The sequence below is a fragment of the Amblyomma maculatum genome, chromosome 2 (assembly GCF_055883805.1).
Source record: "Amblyomma maculatum isolate TAMU_Amacu chromosome 2, ASM5588380v1, whole genome shotgun sequence".
NCBI lineage: Eukaryota > Metazoa > Arthropoda > Arachnida > Ixodida > Ixodidae > Amblyomma > Amblyomma maculatum.
In genome coordinates this window covers 55,437,388-55,457,350 of record NC_139345.1, presented here as the reverse complement: position 1 = coordinate 55,457,350, position 19,963 = coordinate 55,437,388, and the positions used below count along the sequence as shown (strand labels likewise).

General features: G+C 43.5%; 1 protein-coding gene across 1 annotated transcript in view; it reads left to right on the top strand.

The window, feature by feature from the left end:
• The window catches only part of MnM (myomesin and myosin binding protein), a 48,705-nt gene that overhangs the window by 2,170 nt on the left and 26,572 nt on the right, over nt 1-19,963 (top strand). Inside the window, exons 2-5 of the mRNA XM_084594178.1 lie at nt 55-363; nt 5,329-5,495; nt 8,585-8,735; nt 19,510-19,664. Of these exons, the coding sequence (XP_084450304.1) occupies nt 55-363; nt 5,329-5,495; nt 8,585-8,735; nt 19,510-19,664 (782 nt within the window). The remainder of the gene's footprint in view (nt 1-54; nt 364-5,328; nt 5,496-8,584; nt 8,736-19,509; nt 19,665-19,963) is intronic.

Below are 19,963 nucleotides of genomic sequence, written 5' to 3'. Positions count from 1 at the left end.
ATTATTATTATTAAACTAGCAATGTAAATCCCAATACACCTCCTTCGAATGCAGATTCTGGTATAACGGAAACCGACGACGAGCCATGGGGCATCACTGTAACGCCACCGGACACTGTAACACTACACTGGGGACCACCGGCGCGGGGTGTGATCCGGGCGCTATCGTACATCGTGGAGAAAAGGGACCCGTCCGACCAGGACTGGGTTCCCGTGGTCATCGTGGACGCCAACGTGACAAGCTACGTGATTCGCGAGCTGGACCTACACATTGAGCACTGGTTCCGCGTACTTGCCAGGAGCTCGATGGGGCTCACCACTGTTCTCGACACGGATCGGCCAGTGCAGCTGCGGGACGACGAATGTAAGTCGTGAAACATCGCACGAGGCACAGAATTAAACCGAGATTAATCTCAGATTTACACTGGCGGTTTAAGATCAACGATATTCTGAAGTTGGGGTCGCTTAATGTAGTCGAATGCTGTGTAGACCCTTGCACTATTTGCATAAAGGAGAAAGAAGTGTGCCCTCCGACCATTGGACAATTGCTATATTTATTCTTGCCGCATATGCTCCCAATGGTCTGACAAGCAATCGCAGTATGTAGGGAGGGCGTGTTTAGGAAACGTTTGAATGCGGCCAGACGCAAGCATATTTTTTGATTGCCTGCGCCAAGGTGGAAAAGTAGAAGTGAAACAAATAGCATGGATGCTTATAAATGCAGCCAACAGTGTCTGAGAGTTATGGTCATCTTTAAGTGCACAGAGGGTACACGGTCGGACATGGTTGAATCGAGAGAGACAGAATATTCATCTTCAATGATGCTGAGTTCAGTTGGAGAAATTTGTTTCACATCCTGGCAGGTGACAGCAAAGCAGGATGCCACTAGAATTATCATCCAGTTGCATACAACAGACATATATTCCTCCTCTCTGGCCACGCACCATTAGTGCACCATTAGTGCCACGAGGAATTTGTGGCAGTGACCACGCATTGAAAGGGAAGTCTACTGGGGTGTGACGAGTATCAAAGTATTGACGTATATTTGTAGATCATCCTCTATGACGACAGCCAAGATCACACAGTATGGGCAAACATTTTCATTATAAATGGGCAAAACAAAAGATCTGGACAGAGAAGACGGGGGCGCCGCGCTGTGTTCTGATTTAGAGGCTGTGAGTGCAGTGAGGTTACATAGTTGGAGAGGGATATGCTCAAAGTGTAGTGCAGAGGGCCAGCTTTGATGGAAATATTTCAGAGGCCTAGATGTTACTACTGCAGCAGCTAGCCAGAGCCTCTTTCGCGGTTCAATACTTTCTGTTCTAAACCTGCTTTCTAAAATATCTTACAAATGATGATTTTCACGGCACTGGCAACTGCACTATCAATGGCAGTGCTGCTACTAGCAAAAAAAAAGAAAAGAAAAGAAAAAAAAACGCAGTTTATGGTGTCTGTAACTAACACCTGTAATCCTAGTTTCTCGACATTTCTTTTTTTAACCACTTTACTTCAGTGAAGTATAGTTTCAATAAACTCTGCGCATATCGGCTAATGTCATGCTTATTACTATCCGTGCTCACAGCTGAAAATCGCCGCCTCCGTAATATCAGGGTTTGCAAATGCCTGCCGCCAAGGTAAAGTAAGATCCGATTTAAATTCCGGTTTAAATCCGTCTTTCACATCCAGAGAGCCAAATATGTATGTGTTCATTGTACAACAATATTTTGACGCTCAAGAAAATAATGAAAATGAAGGTGAATAGAATGTCCCTTTGAGTAAAATACAAAATGTCTGCCAGCTACAATTCACATGCACAGCAAAGGCACCTAACTCTTCTAAAACTCAGAGACATCAAGCGTTTAAGCTTAGCGCTTTTTAAAAACCGACAGCTGTTAGAGCGCTCAGCACATTAAAGTAACATACAGGATTTGCGAATCCTATACAGTAACACTTCATGATGCGGATTGGACGGGATGGGATATAATAGCTACCCCCTGAACCGGGGTGGTGACAGTGTCCACGTATTTTTCCCCTTATATCTTGAATCTTGTTACAAATCCGTCAACTACTTCGTCATTTCAGTTACTAGATTTTTATCTCTACCCTTGTAACCTTATATCACCTCTGCTTTTCAGCCACCGATCTTCCAGTCCCTTTTTGCTTAATTGTAGCGTAGATTCATTCACCTGACCACTGGTGTGGATATACCCTTCACCTGAGTATAGCATAATTCTATAATCGATACCATAACGTTCGAATACAGGATATAGAATTGCTTCTATGGTTTAAATTTCAATAAGGCATTTGAATAAGACAGTTAAACAAGAAATTTAAACAAATTTCTTGTTTAACTGTCTTATTCTTGCTTATTCTTGCTTATTCAATGCTTATTCAATTCTTATTCAATTTCTTATTCAACTTCTTATTGTAGTTGCGTGTTCTAAGGCACCCAGATCTGGCTTCAAAAAGCAGGGCGCTGCCTACCAAGTTATAAAAGAAAGATCCCGTCCTTGTCTGCCTTGTCCATTATCGATATATTTATACACGCTGCTTCTTTTCCACAGAATTGATCGAATTTTGATATCTTGTGGTTTTAGCCTGTTCTTTAACGCTCTTTATAACTTCGTCCTCGTGTTTTGCATATTAAGTGGTTAGTGTCCTAGTTCTTTTCCTCCATTTTGAGTCAAAGTTTTCTATATATACATATTTAAACATTCTACTATTTTCCACCGGCATTCCTCATATAATATTTTAATCTGGGCTGCCCGTGTTTCGAAAGATGTCCAGCCCATATCACCCTGTACCACTTTCGTTTGTGGTTTGGTCGTGGGCACCTAGTACTAATCGTCTAACAACTCTCCGATTTATTTCTAATTTCGACTGTATCTCTGCTTTTAGCCCCAAAACCGCATTCCCGAAAGTAAGCCCTGGCACCAGATTTCTTTTCTAAATATCACTCGGCGCCTCACACCTGTTGTATCCTATCAGTGCCATATGTTTCATTAACCCGGCATGTTTTGGCCCTTTTCCCGCAAAATACGGCTCGTGCTTTCCCATTTATGCCAGTCATGCGATTGCCCATACTCCAAGATATTTATGTTCTGTCACTCGGAGTATTTCATGGCCTTATATTTTAAGCCCCTCATCAGCTAAACCATTGAAAGTCATCAGATCTGACTTAATTACACTAAACCTGAAGCCTGGGGTGTTGCCTTCGTCCTCACAAAATTATATAGAGTTTGCAAATCTTCCTGGCTATCTGCTAACAGTACATATCGTCCGCATACATTAAACCTGGAAGGCGTTACTCTACAACTTTTCCGCCTAATCTATATGACAGATTAAAATCCGGATTACTTTCCTGTAGCTTTCGTTCTATCTTGCCATACAAAGCATGAACAGTAGTGCTGATAGCGTGCAACCTTTTCTTAATCCTTTACATACCTCGACAGTTTCCGCCTTTCTTATCTATTCCCGTGTAATTTCTACTTTATTATCCCGGTATATTTCCTGTAGGAAATATTTTACCTCATGTCCTATACCTTCATAGCATGTTCCACCGGATTTCCCTGCTTCGTTGTCGTATACCTCGTTTATGTCCAGGAACACTATAAGGTCTGCTTTCCGCACTAGCTATTTCTATACTTCGGTAAGCACTAACAGGCTATCATCTAATCGTCTACCATTTCTAAATTTGTTCTGATGTCCTCCGAGTATCTTATTATTTTGCACCCATGACTACATTTCAATTTCACCGCTTGCGTTGACATCTTGTATACAACAGATGTTAGCGTCATCGGCCTGCAGTATATGATGCCCGTCCTGCCTACTTTGCCTTTAAAAATGAAATTCATTTTACTCTGCCGCCAGGTGTCCGCAATTTGCTCGTTCGTTACGACCGTTTACAAATATTTTAACAATGTTTCCTTGCTTCTTAGACCTCGTTCGTTGATCAGCTTGATTCTAATTTCATCCATAACTGCGGATGTGTTTTAGGAATATTTACCTTTCCCTTTTTCCAGTTCAGACTAAGTTCTAATCTGCGTTCTATGCGGTTGTCCTGTGGTGATCCTTCAAGCAATAGAACAAGCACCCTATTGTCGCTCCAAATGACTCAGGTATAACTGATGTAATGCAGTTAAAAGCGTCTTCTCCTTCTACACATTTTTCCTTGGCGTCTTGAATTCGTTCCTGATTTTTTTTTTTTTTTTATTGTTCCTGACCAGCTTATATGGTTCGAGAATAATATGGTTCCAGTGCCTACATAGTAACTCTACAATGCCTGAGCTAGAAGCGCCCTCTGTGGAGGAATAACCGAACCAAGCTCCAACAAGCACCAGCTGTGTCGCCCTACTTTGGAATCGCCGCGCACTACGGAGCGTTTTCGTGAATGGGCGCGACTTTCGAACCTTCATTTTCCACATCGGCATCAAAAGGCACAATAGGCGGCTTCGATACACTGCAAATGGCTAGCGACTATATATATCTCGAGTATAAACTGAGAGCTAGTCTTCACGTGTGTTTTCAACAATGTAGTCACAGTATGAAACTGCATACTTCCTGCTAAATACGGTAACTTCCTGTGTGATTTAGCACCAGTCTAGAGAGTACGACATCTTTAAGCGAATAAATATATGCTTTCTTAGGATGCTTTCGTTCTAGCTGTGTCGGCTAAGCTAAGCACCGAGGAGTTATTTCTTGATTCATAAAACAGAAAAATATAGATGCTTATTTTTTTCGTCGTTGTCAAAAATATTATCTCTAGCAGAGCCTCTCCTTAAAAAAAAAAAAAAAATACGAGACGTTTATTCCTGTACGTGATACGAGCTGTCCATGCGAGCATCCTTTTTGTTATCTTGAGCATATGTTATTCATAAATAGCACGCTTGTAAGAGTCGCTTTCTGGCGTTCGTAGCTTCTATTGTCGAGACAGAAAAGAAGTCGTCTCATAGTAATTGACAAATTAGGACACCGGTCAATCATTAAGATTAATGTTGTTTAAGAAAACGCGGCCTAAAGTGGAAAATAATATTGCAAGCTTGAAGATTTATCCTAAGAAAAGAACACATTAAAAGCGCTTCGAGCTTTAATCGTGGTAAGACGCTAACGTTCGTGCAGCTGCATACGTTTCTGAGGCATTACGGTCGCCACGGTAACTGGAACCGGTGGTAAGTGTGGCTCTGCAAGCCTGGCAACGGTATTAAAGGCAACGCGTTACACTATTTTCCGGTTGCCTGTCGGGCTAGCTAAAGCTCTCGGAAGCTCTCGCGTCTAGAGTAAAAAAATAAACGTTATTTTTTTCTTTTTTTTTTTTCGGCACCGTTCGCAGGGGAAGCAGCCGAGCCACCCGATCCGCCATCGACTCCTCTCCTGGTGGTGGTGACGGGACCTTTCTCGATGGACGTCAAGTGGACGGCACCCTCGTACGATGGTGGCCGCCCTGTGCTTGGCTACGTGGTCGCTGTGAGGGAGCCACGAAGAACGCTTTGGATGGAGGTATTGCTTGGTACTCAACTGTCATTTAAGCACCAATAAATGGGCCAGGCCAGCAGTCGTGGATCACAAAACTTGTTTTGCATGAAAGAATAACAATGACAGGAGTGGCGTAAATCCATGCAGATTTCAGTGGGGTACACGTAGTTTTCAGTGGCATCCATGTTTACTGTATTCAATAAATTTATATTTTTTAAGCGGATTAGATAAGGCAAATTAGGAATGATTTAACGGCGTTGACCAATCGCAATGCTTTTAGCGCCCTTTGTTTTATTACACAATGACGCCATAAGCTGCGCACGAGAGAGTTTAAGACGGTAGAATATACCACATTGACAGCAATTAACTATCATCATCAACTTTATTGCAATAAAATATGTAGTTCGCAAAATGTATACCAGTCATTTACAAAATTAAAGAAAAAGCTCTCGAAAATATTAAACAGAAGTTACTAGTTCGCATTAACCGCACGTCTAAACAACAATAGCAACAACAACATCAACAGCAGCCGCATCAGCAACAGCAACAACAAAATCCTGAGCGTAACGCCGGGCTAACAGGCTTTCACACAATCACGTAAACTTTGCATAAGGTTTTGAGTAACGTCTCCATAATTAAGGGGAGCCAAAACCAATGCTCGGCTGGGGCAAGCACTGAAAATGTTTCTTCCCGGGTTCAGTCACGCGCAATCGTTATTCCATGCAAGCCTTCCTACAATACTCCCAAGCCCCGTAGTCAGCCTTTTCAGGACACTGAAATATAACCCTGCTTCACACGAGGAATCGACATCAACATTCTAATCGTTACAATAGCCTACACCTGATTACAATACTGGCCGGTTGATTCCTGCATTTTTTCCAGCATTTCCGATACGTCCTCAACGGACTCAGACACAAGTGTTCTTCGTGTAATAAGTGCACCCGAGACTTTGCCAGCATTAAATTGGCGGGAAAAGTGAAAAACGTCAATTTGCGCTATCCATAGATCCTTCTTCAAATGCGTGTTCTCCTTTAATTATTGTGGTAAAATTCCTTCCACGGCGCACTCAAATCGTCTTTCGATGCCTGACAAGGCCATATCGATAGTATTAACAAAAAACAAAAACAAAAATAAACAAAAAAACTACGATAACGTGCTTTGTAACTTGAAAACCCTTCTTGAGACGTGCAGAGGGATTAAAGGAATTAGCCCTGCTCGAAAGGGAATTGTCTTTTATTTGAAAACGATATGATTCTCTATTATTTATTTATGCTGTAGGCGCCCTGTTCGGCATGTAAGGAAACCTGCACGTCTGCATCTCGAAACCCAAAACGACTGTCATTCGGCTGCTTCTCTGGCCAGCTGAGTCAAACCGTGAGTCCGCAACAATGCACTCATAGTGCGGTTCACGATTGCGCTAAAGCCGGGTTTTTATTTTTGGAAATTCTCTCTTAAAGTGTTACCTCGCGAGCCACAGAAAAGTATGCCATGAAGTGCTCTTTTAATATTCAGATATTTTGCAGTAATGCCCAGCTTGAATTTGTCGCTGGTACGAGCTCGCGGCTCTGTTCTTATGTCTGCAACCTTTTCAGCTTCTACACAGGTGTGCCGTTCACAGCTTGTTCTTTCTCTTTTCGTTTCAAGAGGAAAGTTTGGTCATAAAAAAAAAAGTGGACCTGCCCACAATTGACTGAATGACTGGGTTGACGGTCTCACCATTAGATATCGATAGAGGGCCGGTGCCGGGTGCGGACCGTGGTGGTGACGAGCATGCCCGAGCCAAGTCTAGATACTGGCCTATGCAAACCTCTAGCACCGAGAACGAAGTTGTTTTGTATCTTTTCTTGAATCTAACGCCAATGTTGTGCTACTTAAACACACCAGTACAGCTTGTGTGCTTTGTCCCGGCATAAACAGCACCACTTTCCCGCTTTATATCCTACCTTTTTGTATCATAGGAGAACTTGGGCCCGAGATCATTGAAGGGACATTCACAATTTTCTTATCGGAAAGACACTTTAATTAAACTGAAAGTGACAATGGTTGATATTAGGCAATATGTCAAACTATTTCATTTTTTGAAGTAAAGGTGACAGCTGAGATGGAGTAGTTAAATGCACGCCGCGAAAGCGAGAGCCGTACCCGTCGGCGCCTGTCTCGCGCATTGTTAAAACGTTTGCCAGCTCAGAACAAGAGAAAGTCCCTGCAAAATGCTTCGAGGGTTTTCATAGTACCAACCATCGATCGTCTACCACTATCTTTCAACATCTTAGTCTCAATCACAGATGGACACAAAAAAAAAAACAAAAAAAGACACAGAAGTTTGAAGTTAAATTATATAGAATAACACGTAGCCATGGCATCGCTTTTAATTGTTCGCACTGTGTAATTATGACAGCAGTTCTTTCAGCATCTGATGCTGCTGAGGCATTTTGTGGAAGAGAACAGGTCTCCCCCCGCTCCCGCGGCTTTCCCTTATTGTGTTTGCTGCTAGTGTCATTCGTTGACGTCGACCAATTAGTCCCCGGACGAATCACTTCGGGGGGGGGGGGGGGGGGGGGGAGGGGGGGGGCGTAAGAATACGGGAACGTACGTGGCCATAACTATTCGCAGTCCTTAATGCTTATAGAATACTTTTTGATACCTGATTATGGACAGGTGATAGTGGTCCTTTCCTCTTTCGCGGCTCTCACTCAACTCCCTACTGCAAGGCGGTCGGGACGCCCGTCCGGTTCAACTCCTTTCCATTCCTCTACTTACTTTTCGCGCATGAAGTTTGTGTTGTTGTACAAATTCGAGCGGCATCTATACTAAAAAAATTCTGTGCAGTTATCGCGTGATGTCATACGGCGTTTAAGTCACCGCTTGCTAAAAAACAATTGTATTCAAAAATTAATGATCAAGCGCCCTTTCAAAGTACCTGCCCCAAAATGGGTGATTCCATGGAGCGATTTCTTTACCGGAGACAATAATCAGTGTCGCCAATTATTTATTTTTTTTTTCGTAAGGAAATAGTTGATCGAGAATAACAGACAAATGTGCACTGCTTTCTACAAACAAATTCAACAAACAAAGGCACTTGGAGAGCTACTTTTCCTTCGAAACCGCTGCAGGTTAGCCAAGTGAGCGCTCCCACCGTGAAAGCTCAGATCCAGGACCTGGAGGAAGGACACGAGTATCTGGTCCGTATTTACGCCTGGAACGAGGTGGGCCTCAGCGAGCCCCTCGAAACTCCCGAGGGAACGAAGATCATCCGACCACCCGGTACGAGTGCTGATCAAATTTGTTTCCACTGCTGCGTTAAGTTAACACATGCATTAATAAAAAGCATGCAGATATTGACGAACAATATTAGTATAAATCTGGCAGCTTTTTTTTTTTTTTTTTTTTTTTTGTTCGAGATTTTCAGCTCAAAACTATTAGAGATCTCTCTGCGAGGTCTGTGGATATCGATTGCACCGTTGTAGAGCACAATAACTAATTTATTATTGTTAATTTAGAATATTATTTCTATTTATTTATTTATTTGTAATACCCTTTGGGCCCGGGACGGGCGTTACAGGGGGAAGCGGGTAGATCACATACTCAGTGCATTGAAACAAAAAGGCATGGAGCACAGGAACACAAATAAATTGAAAATATTATACAGCGCAATAATTACTGATGTGGGACACCAAATTAAGATTAGACGGCAAATTAAAAACGATATCTACTGTACTACTATATATTATTTTTATTTTAAGAGAACATATTTTGCTGTGAATACTGTCAACGTCAAAGATGAATCATATTTTTGAGTTTTCGAGGTTCGCTCGAAATACCAAAGGGTAAAAAACGCCCATCTGAAAGCTCAGTGAGTTGGCTTCCTCGCAATTGACACGCATAAAACGGCCTCTCTAGGACTGGTATTATCTTATCTTTACAAAGATATTAACTCTACGTCATCAAATAGGCATGTCAAGTCTACTTTTGATGCACACGGAACACAAGTGACGCTGTTTTATAAATCTGCAATTCGTGAAAGAAAACTCAATGAGCTTTGCTTTCAGGTTCGTACTTTTGGCGTTCGATATATCGAGGCCGATTCAAAAAGAATACTCCCGTCTGATGCTGACTCCTTTTAAGTTCGTTATATGACGTTATATGACACTTAAGTGGAAAATGTGAAAGTTAATGAATTAACTTTAGTTACTAAAGTTATCGTTAGACTTATACCGTATGTAACGTTGACCGTGCTATACAACCCACCTGCACAGACCACACAAAGTGTCTCTCATAACTTTAAAAATAAAGTGTGTAAAGCGTAAAAAAAACACTTGGAACCTGAAAATTTCCTACGTTTCATAAATGAGTAGCGTCTATCCCACGCACCTAATACTTGCCATCCCATTTAATCTCTTACCCGCTGCAGACATTGGCAGTACTTACATTAGCTCGAACAAAAGTCGAATGGAGTGCTGCCGTGGTATATAGTGATATTCGTCTGAGCTGATGTGTTTTCGCGTCTTGAGCACGTCCTAGTCTGGAGGGAGTATATCTGCGGAGTAGCGTCCGAAGCGACATCTGGAGTAAGAGAAACGCTTCAGGAAGGAGGCCTTCGAAAATTATTTCTTTTAAATTCTTCTAAGAGCACGCACTGCATGAGTATTCTTACGCTTCGCCGAGTCGAGCTGCGGCTGCAGCGTGAAGTGAACGAATGTGCGAATTTAGCTTCAGCAGGCGAACTGAAATCAGTGAAGCACCGCTGCCAGTGGAGGTGTAAGTGGTCGCTGTCGCGGACTAGCGCTTCTTGGACCTCCGAGGAAGATATAAAATTCAAACAAATATCTACTTCAACATTAAATGCATCGTAAATGTGTCAAGGTTGTTTTTCCCTTATGAGGCTGTCCTACATCTACGTATAAGCTGAATTTGAGAATAAAACCTAGAACCGTTGTCTAGGACTGCCTTCGCGCATGCATCCACCTGAAGCTGCATCAGATAAGATGAAGCCTTTATTCCCGGAAAGCATTCAGCCCGGTGTTACTACATCTTTGCGACATAAACACAGTTGCTGGTAAATAGGAATAGCAGGCTTTTATTTAGCACGCGTATAAGGACACAAAGCACAAAAGCGATAAAAGAAAATTCGTCTTTTGAGGCACGAGACATCCCGACAGCATAACCTTAAACCAGGAAAGGTAAATAAACAACCAAGGATTGCTTTAGGTTTTCCCGATGTTCCACAGATTAAACAGCCCTTGAAAGTATCGGAGTGTGCGCTATGCATACAGGTAGTCAATAGTCGATTCTTGAACTGCATAACGTCTTTGCATTTTAAGGTTTTCTTGCGGTGCCTTTGATAAGAGTCCGCGTAAACTGGAAAACTGAACCACACGCAGTCACGTAGCTTACCTCAGGGTAGTTGACCTGATTAAGCAATGGGCTATGGTTTTCGAATACTAAGACTTCAATAATACTTCACGAAATGAAAATAATTAGAAGGATACGATTGGGATGGGGCGCATTTGGAAGGTACTCGCACATTACGACTAGCAGGTGACTGGCATCGCTCAAGAGGAAAGTATATAATAGTTGCATCTTACAGGTACCTAAATATGGGGCTGAAACAAGGAGGTTAGCGAAAAGGGTTCCATTTTAGTTGAGGACAACACAAAGCTCTATGGAACAGAAAATAGTAGGTGTAACGTTAAGAGACTAACGAAAATGGTTCTACTTACGTTGAGGACTACATACAAGACTAAGAAACGGAAAATAGTAGGTGTAACTTTGGGACATTAAGCGTGCAGAGTGGGTCAGAGAAAAAACTCAAGCTACGGATATTCTAGTGGAAATCAAGAAGAATAAATTGGCATGGGCAGGACATCTGTAGTGCTAAAAGAAGATAACCGATGGTCTCTTAGGGTAACAAACTGGATTCCAAGAGAAGGGAAGCGTAGCGAGGGGCGGCAGAATATTAGGTAGGTGGATGAGGGTAAGTAGTTCGCAGGGGCCAAGTGGATGCAGCTAGAACAGGGCCAGGTTAATTGGAGGAAAATGGGAGAGGCCTTCGCCCTGCAGTGGGTATAGTCCGGCTGCTGCTTCTGATGCTGATGCTACTTATGATGATGACGATGATGACAATTACTACAGGCATACTGCCGCACCTTTGACAAAACACAAAAAACAAGGGCAACGTATCTGCCAGATTCCCCCGCCTAAATCACTAACACTGATAAAAGCATCTGTGAGCAAGCACATCTTTTCAAAGCAACTTAACCGGACTCAGGTGTACGCCATCTGAAGGTTAATATTTCCCACGTACAGTAGAGTGCACACACTAAAGAAAACATTTCCCCACGACACGAAGAGGTAACCTCCAAGTTTCCCATGTTGGGCAGCACGGACAGGACCTCTAGCAAGGGAGAGCACGTCTCTTTTTTTAATAACGTTGCTTATTGCCTCAGGGCATAAAGGAATATCTAAAAAAAAAAATTAAAGGGGCATTCTATGAAAGAAAAAAAGTTGGCTGCTCGAATAAAGTTCAAGAGGGAACGATGATAAGGCCGTTGTGTCCAAGCAATGTAAGATCATGGGTTGTTCGGCGAAAGGCCCACTTCCGCCAGGTGCCGAATCCTCGTCTGCTTCAGTGCCGGGAAAACCCACAAGTGGTGAATATCTGCCCCATGATTTTGTGGCTTGCATACAGGACATCCTGGATGTTGATATAGATATCGGTATTGAGGCCATGTTCGTGTTACAGCAGGTGTGAGGGCAACCCCGACCCGGATCCTCCGTAGCGCAACCTCCTCTGCGCAGGTACTCCGTAGCCGAAATTATGTCTAAGGTCTTACTGAATAACGCTTGTCTTGGTTTAAAATTATAAGTTTTAAATGAAAAGAATACCACATCTAATTTCGTCAGCAGCATCTTATTGTCGGGGACTACTGTTCTCATTCTATATCCTCCTATTTTCAAAGACGCTTCGCCGAGGTAGAGTGTCGTGCGAATTTTTGATTTTCCGAAAATTGACCCTCATGGCTGCTTTTTGAACCGGCTTCGAAGAGAATACATCTGCGGCGGAGCATTCAGTATTACAGAATTCCTGCAAAATCAAGAAATTTGAACAGTACGCGTCTGTTAATAAGACAGTTTGCCTTACAATAGAATATAGATTCACACAACTGATGCTTTTCAGTAAGGGTCCCTTGTGCCAATTTCTATGTTTCTCCATCATTTGCCTACAAGTGAGTTTCACGTGATTGCTTTCTAATGCGATAGTGCTAGGAACGCCATGAAGGAGGAAAATGTCTGGCGCAGGCGTCCGCGTACAGCCGCCATCTGCCAACTGCGGCACGTGGCTGGGGATTCCTCTCGCGATTTGTAGATAATGGAAAGAAAGGGCCCAGCCAGGAACGAATCAGCAAAAAATAAATACAAGAAGCAATCACGAATAGAAACAAAACAAGAATATGACGAGAATTCGGATAGAATCAAAATTGTAATAGAATCCGAATAGGACTACAATAAAAATAGAAATAGATTGGTGAGGGAAAGATAATAGAATTAGAAATAGAAGTGATTGTTCGAGTGGAAACTAAATCAGTTTCATTTACTCCAAATGAACTGCATTTATCGCCTTTAATTCTTTTGTGTGTGCTTAGCACATGTACAGCGCTCTCCGTGTCAAATTCGCCGCCAATTATACAACGCAATGATTGTATTATTTTCTGAAGAGCTAATAATATAACATTTAGATGTGATATGTTGTTTTGCGCACTGATCACTTTAGCAACTAGCGGACAGTTGAGCTGAACACACATGTTAAATTAATAAAATTATTATGGACACTCTAATTTAAAATCTATCTCACTGATCTCAGCACAAACTTCTGAGGATAAATTTCCTGTAAATCTTGGTGAATTCCACTGACTAGCATCTTTTTCTCGCATGCCCGTGACCATTGAAGTTTGTTCTGTTTTAAAGCTTTCAAAATAAAAATAATTTCATACAGGTCTGTTTTAACGTGGACGACCGTGACATTTGAACGCAAACAAAAGGGCAGTTGGCACAGCGCCACTTCGGAGCCGTGTGTTACAGACAGCCCGTCGCTTGTCTGCATGTTTCTCATTTGCATCTTTCGATTTAATCATAGCAACATGATTCACACAAGAATGCTTTTCTCATTCGGCCAGCGTCAAGAATAGGACAACTGTTTGTATGCAACGAGTTCATCCACTGACGTTACTGAAGAACTTTGCGAGGTGCGGGCCAAGAAAGCGTCCGTTATTTTAGACGTGTGACGAAAAAGCTGCGCCAGAGCCACGACATGACCGCGTTACAGCGTGGTCGCTCGGAGTGACTCACCTTCGCCTAGATATAGGCCGCTCGCGAGTCAGAAGTGTTTGGAACATGGTGGGGGCGTACCACTTGTGCTTTATAGCACACATCCACCCACTTTTTTTTTTTATTTTGAAAACTTGCTCTGGCACCCTTGGGTATTTTAACATTGAACCGCGTCGACACATATGCAGTGTTGCAAAATCATGAATGTATGTTTCGTTACAATTAACCTTTGCGAAAACAAATTTGAGAGCACTGTGTAATCTATACTGCAGAAATTCGAAGCCTGAGCGTTCCTAGTGCACAGGGTGCACCACGTTTGCTCTCATTATCATTATCAACTAAATGCATCGTCATTATCATTGCTAATGCCACCATTCTCATTATCACTAATTGCAGCGTCATTGTCATCGCTACTATCATCCTCACTGTAGGCATGGAGAATTATGTTGTGTGTTTCACGATCCCGGGCATGGCACAGTTGGTTAAAGCGCTCGGCTGGGTATCCGAGGAGTGGAGGTTCGATTCCAGGTGGAAAGAGGGTTTTTATTTTTCTGCTGACATTAGTATCGGTTTTGATGGCATCCTTTAATTGAAAGCTGTAGTGTGACCGAGTGAGCACCGACAGTATGAGCCATTCAGGCTTTCGCCTGAATACGTTCTCTTTTTCCGTGAATTGGGTTGTTTTGGTATTAGCATCAATACGGAAGGTTTTGTAATTCCAAGGACAATGAACAATGAACACCGGAAGAGTTTTGAACATCGAGGTTTCCATTGCCTAGCGTTCATTGTTGCTTTATGGCTTTTATGGTTAGCGAACTCCAAAGACGACGAGTTGGCACGCTTCTGTTTCAACAAATGCTATTAATCAGCAAGTCAGAAGCTCTGTCACTAACAAAAGCATTCGCTAATGTCTACAATTTCGCGGTCAATAAGCACTGAACATGACTTCCAGGAAAACGACAGCTGAGTTATAAATGTATATTCAGACCGCTTTTTGCCATTTATATGACGCTTTAATACGGCAGAGTCGTGTGCAGAAAAATGATTTTTCCGCTGTGAAAGACTCTGCCTGCCAATTACGAAGACAAGTCAGAACTGCTTGTGTAAAGCTTCGGTGGTGAGGCTAGGAAATACTAGCCCTAAAATCAACTTCCTGCGCTGCTAGTGCAAAGGCGTCGTGGATGCGAAGACTTGTAGATGCCCGCTCTGCGTGATTAAGCCAGTCAAGCACATTTTGAAAGTATGTTTATCTATCACCGAAACGCTGTCACTTGTTTTCGTCGACTGCAGCTCCTATTTAAAAATTACCTTCCCCATGAGGGATAGCACAAACCGGGGGGATAGATGAGTGAAAGATGATGTAAATAAGCGTGGTATGTCCCGTAAAGTGTTAAGCACCTCAATTGTTTTCCTCCGACATGGTTCATTCAAAGTTAATGAAATTCTAAGTATACAAGCGCATATCAGCCGGATATATATGTTAATTTTCGATGCTATCATGGTCGAACTCTTTGGCTTTTCGCCTCTAGCGAAAAAGGGCATGAATTCTTTCTTTTTACCAGTCTTTTAAAGCGATATCACCAAAGGTCATGATCGAAAAACAAAGTGGCGTTTGCGTGACCGGGAAATTCGATTGTTCGAGAAAGGTGCTAGCGTAGCCATGACATTACACGATGTGACGTCACTTAAAAGGAAAAAAATATCTGGGGCCAAGCTGTGCAATTGACCTCTTCACCCTTCGTTCGCGAGTCAGGCCGTCACAATCGAGAATCTAACAAGGCCTTTGTATCACCTTCTCTCCCATCAGCGAACGTTACGACGAGCGGACGGACGATAAAGGATCAGCCACTGAATCTGCGCATACAGGCTTGGGTAAAGGGGCGAGACGACATCACGTGACTTGACTCTGATTCGCGCTCGCACCTTCATTTGCTGGTACTTTATCGCCACTCGCCTGTCGTGACGTAGGTTGCTGGGGTGCGCAGGTCTTGTCAAGATCTCGGTGGTGACGGTCAGGCTCGCTATACGTCATCGAGGCAGGTTCGTCCGCTCGGGGAAAAAAAAAAAAGAAGCCTTATGTGATGGCCAGAAGAAATTCGACGTCTACGACTGCTGCACCAGGGGACCCCCACGGGGCAGCAGTGATCACCGATCACTATCGCGTAACACTGCGCTAGGGTGTACGTATGCACCCCCCAAGTTCCTTTGCCTCTGCTGTAGCCCTGTCCTCACACACGTTGAGCGAAAGTACATTTAAAGGTATTATATATAGACGCAGCCGTTACCGGGCAATAATGTTTGAAAAATTCATTGAGTTTGAATTAACGATATTTAAAAAAACATCAGGTGTATTACTATGCATTTAAAGGCCTTAACTTCTATACCTGTCCTCACAGTTACATACTACTAGAGGTTACGAGACGTTACATACGATATTCCCTGCGCAATGGCTCGAAGTCCTAAATTATATCGCCACCATTACGCATGGTGAGCGTAAAGCTACAACGCTTCCACGGACGATATCCTCGACTGTACACATGTATATTTCTCAACTTCCGCGATGGGGCCCGCAGAGCAGACAGATGCCGCAGTTCTGTACACAGACGTTAATCTTCTAAAAACCATTTCGTGGCGAGCGGCGAAAGTCACCGGCGCTTTGTTTTCGTTTTGATCCCGGAGAGGGCGTCTGCCCTGCAGGCTTCGTTGAAGTCAGAACTGAGGCCGGTTGGCGCTTCAATGCTCGCTGACCCGTGACAGGCCTGGCGACCCTGCACATTTGGCGACACCCGCTCGAGCCCTAGCGCGCACGAGCGGGACGCCGACTCAGCGAGATCTAAATGAGTGGATCCCCGCTCCGTTCCTGAACCGAGAGAGGACCGTCTCGGCCAAACGGACTCTTGTGCCACCCGCAGCGAAGACGACGAGAACGATGCGGTCGAGGAGGGAGCTGAGGCGGACGAGGAGAGAAAAATACTGCTGCTTGCTCGAGCCCCAAACCGTCGCGTCTCGGCCTGGTCCGTTTTTCCCCTGAATCAGGGTTTATTTCGGGAGCGCCAGAGAGCCTTTCCTCCTTTCCGACGACGGCCCCACTGGCTGCCCCTTCCCTCCTCCAACTCCTCTACCACTCACACTCAACCACACTTTCTCCAAACCTTCTTCTCTGTTGCGAGCCGCATAGCCGGGCCAGCGGAGCCGTCGGTTGAGCCGGATAGATAGTTTCGCCGGGGCCCGGTGTTCGTGAGTGTTTTCGCTCCTGCGGGTTTTGTGTCTGTGTGTACGCTGGAGGCGCTTCCTGAGTGAGCTCGTTCCACGGTGCGCGCACACGCGCGGGAAGCCAGTGTCTACTCGGGCTATTGGCCCGTCTTCGAAAAGGTTTATACAGGGCGCAGCTTGTGTGGGGATTGTGTGCGTCCCGACCGCCGACGCCGTTCACTTCAAGGTTCCTCTACCGGCGACGACCGCGCAGGGAGCCCCAGACCTTGTGAGCAAAACGTCGGCTTCGCAACGTCTCCCCTCCCCCTCACTGCCGCCGCCCCTGTATCCAGCATGCAGCGTCGAAGTCACAGCGTAGAGCAGAAGCAGCAAGAGAAGTGGCCGCTTGCTAGGCTGAGCGAGCTTTGCTTTGTCTTGTTTATGAGAGTGCTCTCTGCTTCGGTTGACGCCGCCTGGCTTCGAGACGGTTTTAGCTTGGGATGAGGTGCAACCTCACGAGAAGGCAGAAAAAAAAAAAAAAAGAAGGAAATAGAAAAAGGTGTCAAGCTTTAGTCGTTTGTGCTTCGAGAAGTCGGGGAGCTTGAAGGCGTTTGTATGTTTAATTGCTACGAGCTGCGAGGCCCTGTGAAGGTCAGTGAGTTTTGCACCGCGCCCAACATTCTCTGCGATACCAGCTGCATCCAAAGCTCTTTATATTAACTGCTGCTTGATGCAAGTTCAAAGGAGTCGCGAATGACAAAGTGCGGGCTGTTTGAAAAAGCGTCGCAGATTCTTTTGTCCCGCTTTTCTTCCATCCTCACATGGAAGCACTTGCATCCATATCGTAAGGGAAATAAAATAGTAATTATTTCTCAGAGATCAATCTCTAGCTTGAACGAAGCAGTCATTTATGGTAAACGAAAAGATCGGGTCAGCCTCACGGATGTTCAACCACAAGAACAAAGGAAGGAAAACAAATCCAGTTTAAAGAATTATAAGGGGAAATGACACTTGCTATGCTTGTGGTCATAGTGTTTATAAAGATGGATGAGGAATTCTAGATTGCAGAGGAGCATTTCATGCGAAAGAGGTCAGCGAAAGCTGCCTTTTAAAGTTCCTGAAACTCGCAAGTCTCAACCTAGCGTTTTTACGACCGAGTCGTGTCGTTCGGCCAAGTCATTACCAACAGACTTCGGCTCCGTGTCCTGAATGACAACATGTAGAAATGAGTAAGAGTGCGTTTTACGCTCAGACTCACGCGTTCAGGCTCCACGAAAAAAAAAAGAAAAAAAAAGGCCCATAAATATGATTTCTTCTCCTTTCCTTTTGTTTTGCAACTACAGCTCGCTTATCTTACAAAAAAAAAAAAAAAAGAGCATAAGCGAAATCGTCTGAATAGACTGACAGTGATTGGTTTTGAAATTTATTGCATCCTATCTAGGCGTGCGGCTGTGGATGGGGGAAAAATATTTTAAAAAGTAAAAAGCTGGAGAATTTTCGCTGGTTTTCTGATAGGTTCCTCAAGCTCTGGCGCTCTCAAAACGAGTAGTTCTCACAGAAGAACTGTTCAGGATAGCCTATAGCGCTGAGTTTCTTTTATGAACTTTGCATATACGCTTAAAATGGTCTTGATTCGAGTTTAGTCTCCCGTTGGCTTTCTGATTCACTGAAAGCATTAAATGGAATTACTAAATTTACATCATTGTCTAGCCAAAGATAAACTCGATTTAACTTATTCAGGGAAACAATGATATTTTGAAGAAATGAGCCGTAATGACTGTGACCAGAAATGTTTAGCCTATAGAGATAAAACGTACATAAGATGATTTTGCAGGTCACATAAATGTTTACGCCATTTAAATAAGAAAATGAAGCAAACTTAAATTCTGTGTCATGTGTATTTGTCATATATTTAGAAGAGTGTGAAAGTGCCTATATAAGATTACCTTGGAAGTAATGACCCCCGTAAAAGTTTTTAAGCTAGAAAATGAATGACAGGACGAGATCACAAACATTCTTCCCCTAAGCTTCTTAGGTGCTGCAGTCTCAATGTATTTGCTTTGTGTATACAATATGATCGTGTCAATAATTATTTACCATGCTTCTGTAATTCCTTGTTAACTCGCTTTAAAATTAGCCTTTCTCGGTTTTGCCACAAAATGTGCTTGTTTAGAATTGCCTCCGAAAATTCCCACGGATGTCGTAGAATTGAGTTGATTGATACATGAAGAGTGAGGGAATAGGAAAACCTGATCCAACTAACAATTGCGTCAGGACTCTATTAATGTTCCATCAATTTGGAAAGAGCAATTGCAGTCGAAAAAATGATACTGTCGAAAAGCGCCTACTGGATATTTACCTTCGTCCAATTTCGTGCTGTTAGCTGCATTGTTTTTCTCAGGAGGCCTCTGGATCGAGAGGTTCGACTTGCCATGCAGGTGCAGTTTTTGAAGCGTCATGCTTATGTAGCACATGTGAGCTTCTACCAAGATTGTTCTTATTTTTATTCTTTTTTACGCAGGAGTAGTTGTTCCGCCCTCACCTCCACTGGGACCACTGGTGATCGACGAAATCACCGAAAGCTCTGTCAGGCTATCGTGGAAGCCGCCACTCAACGACGGTGGTGACGTCATCACCAACTACATCGTCGAATATCGAGATGTATCTGCTGCTGAGGTAATATGTCTTCTTACACTAAATAATTTTTGCAGTCCCTTATGGAATATTCAATCAAAGGCTGACAGGCAATGCATAAAGTGCACTGCTTGTCCAGCTATGGCATTTTATTCTTACCAAGAGGTGACCACAAAACTTGTTAATAAACGTGCACTCAAAAGAGTGTTCTGATAAAATGCTATATTATAAGGAATAGATAGGAATGAGGATGGAAGGCAGGGATAATACATGTAATAATGCGGGCAGCAAAGCAACAAATCGTGAAGTTATGGCCGTTTCGAAGCTCTTATGCCGATACA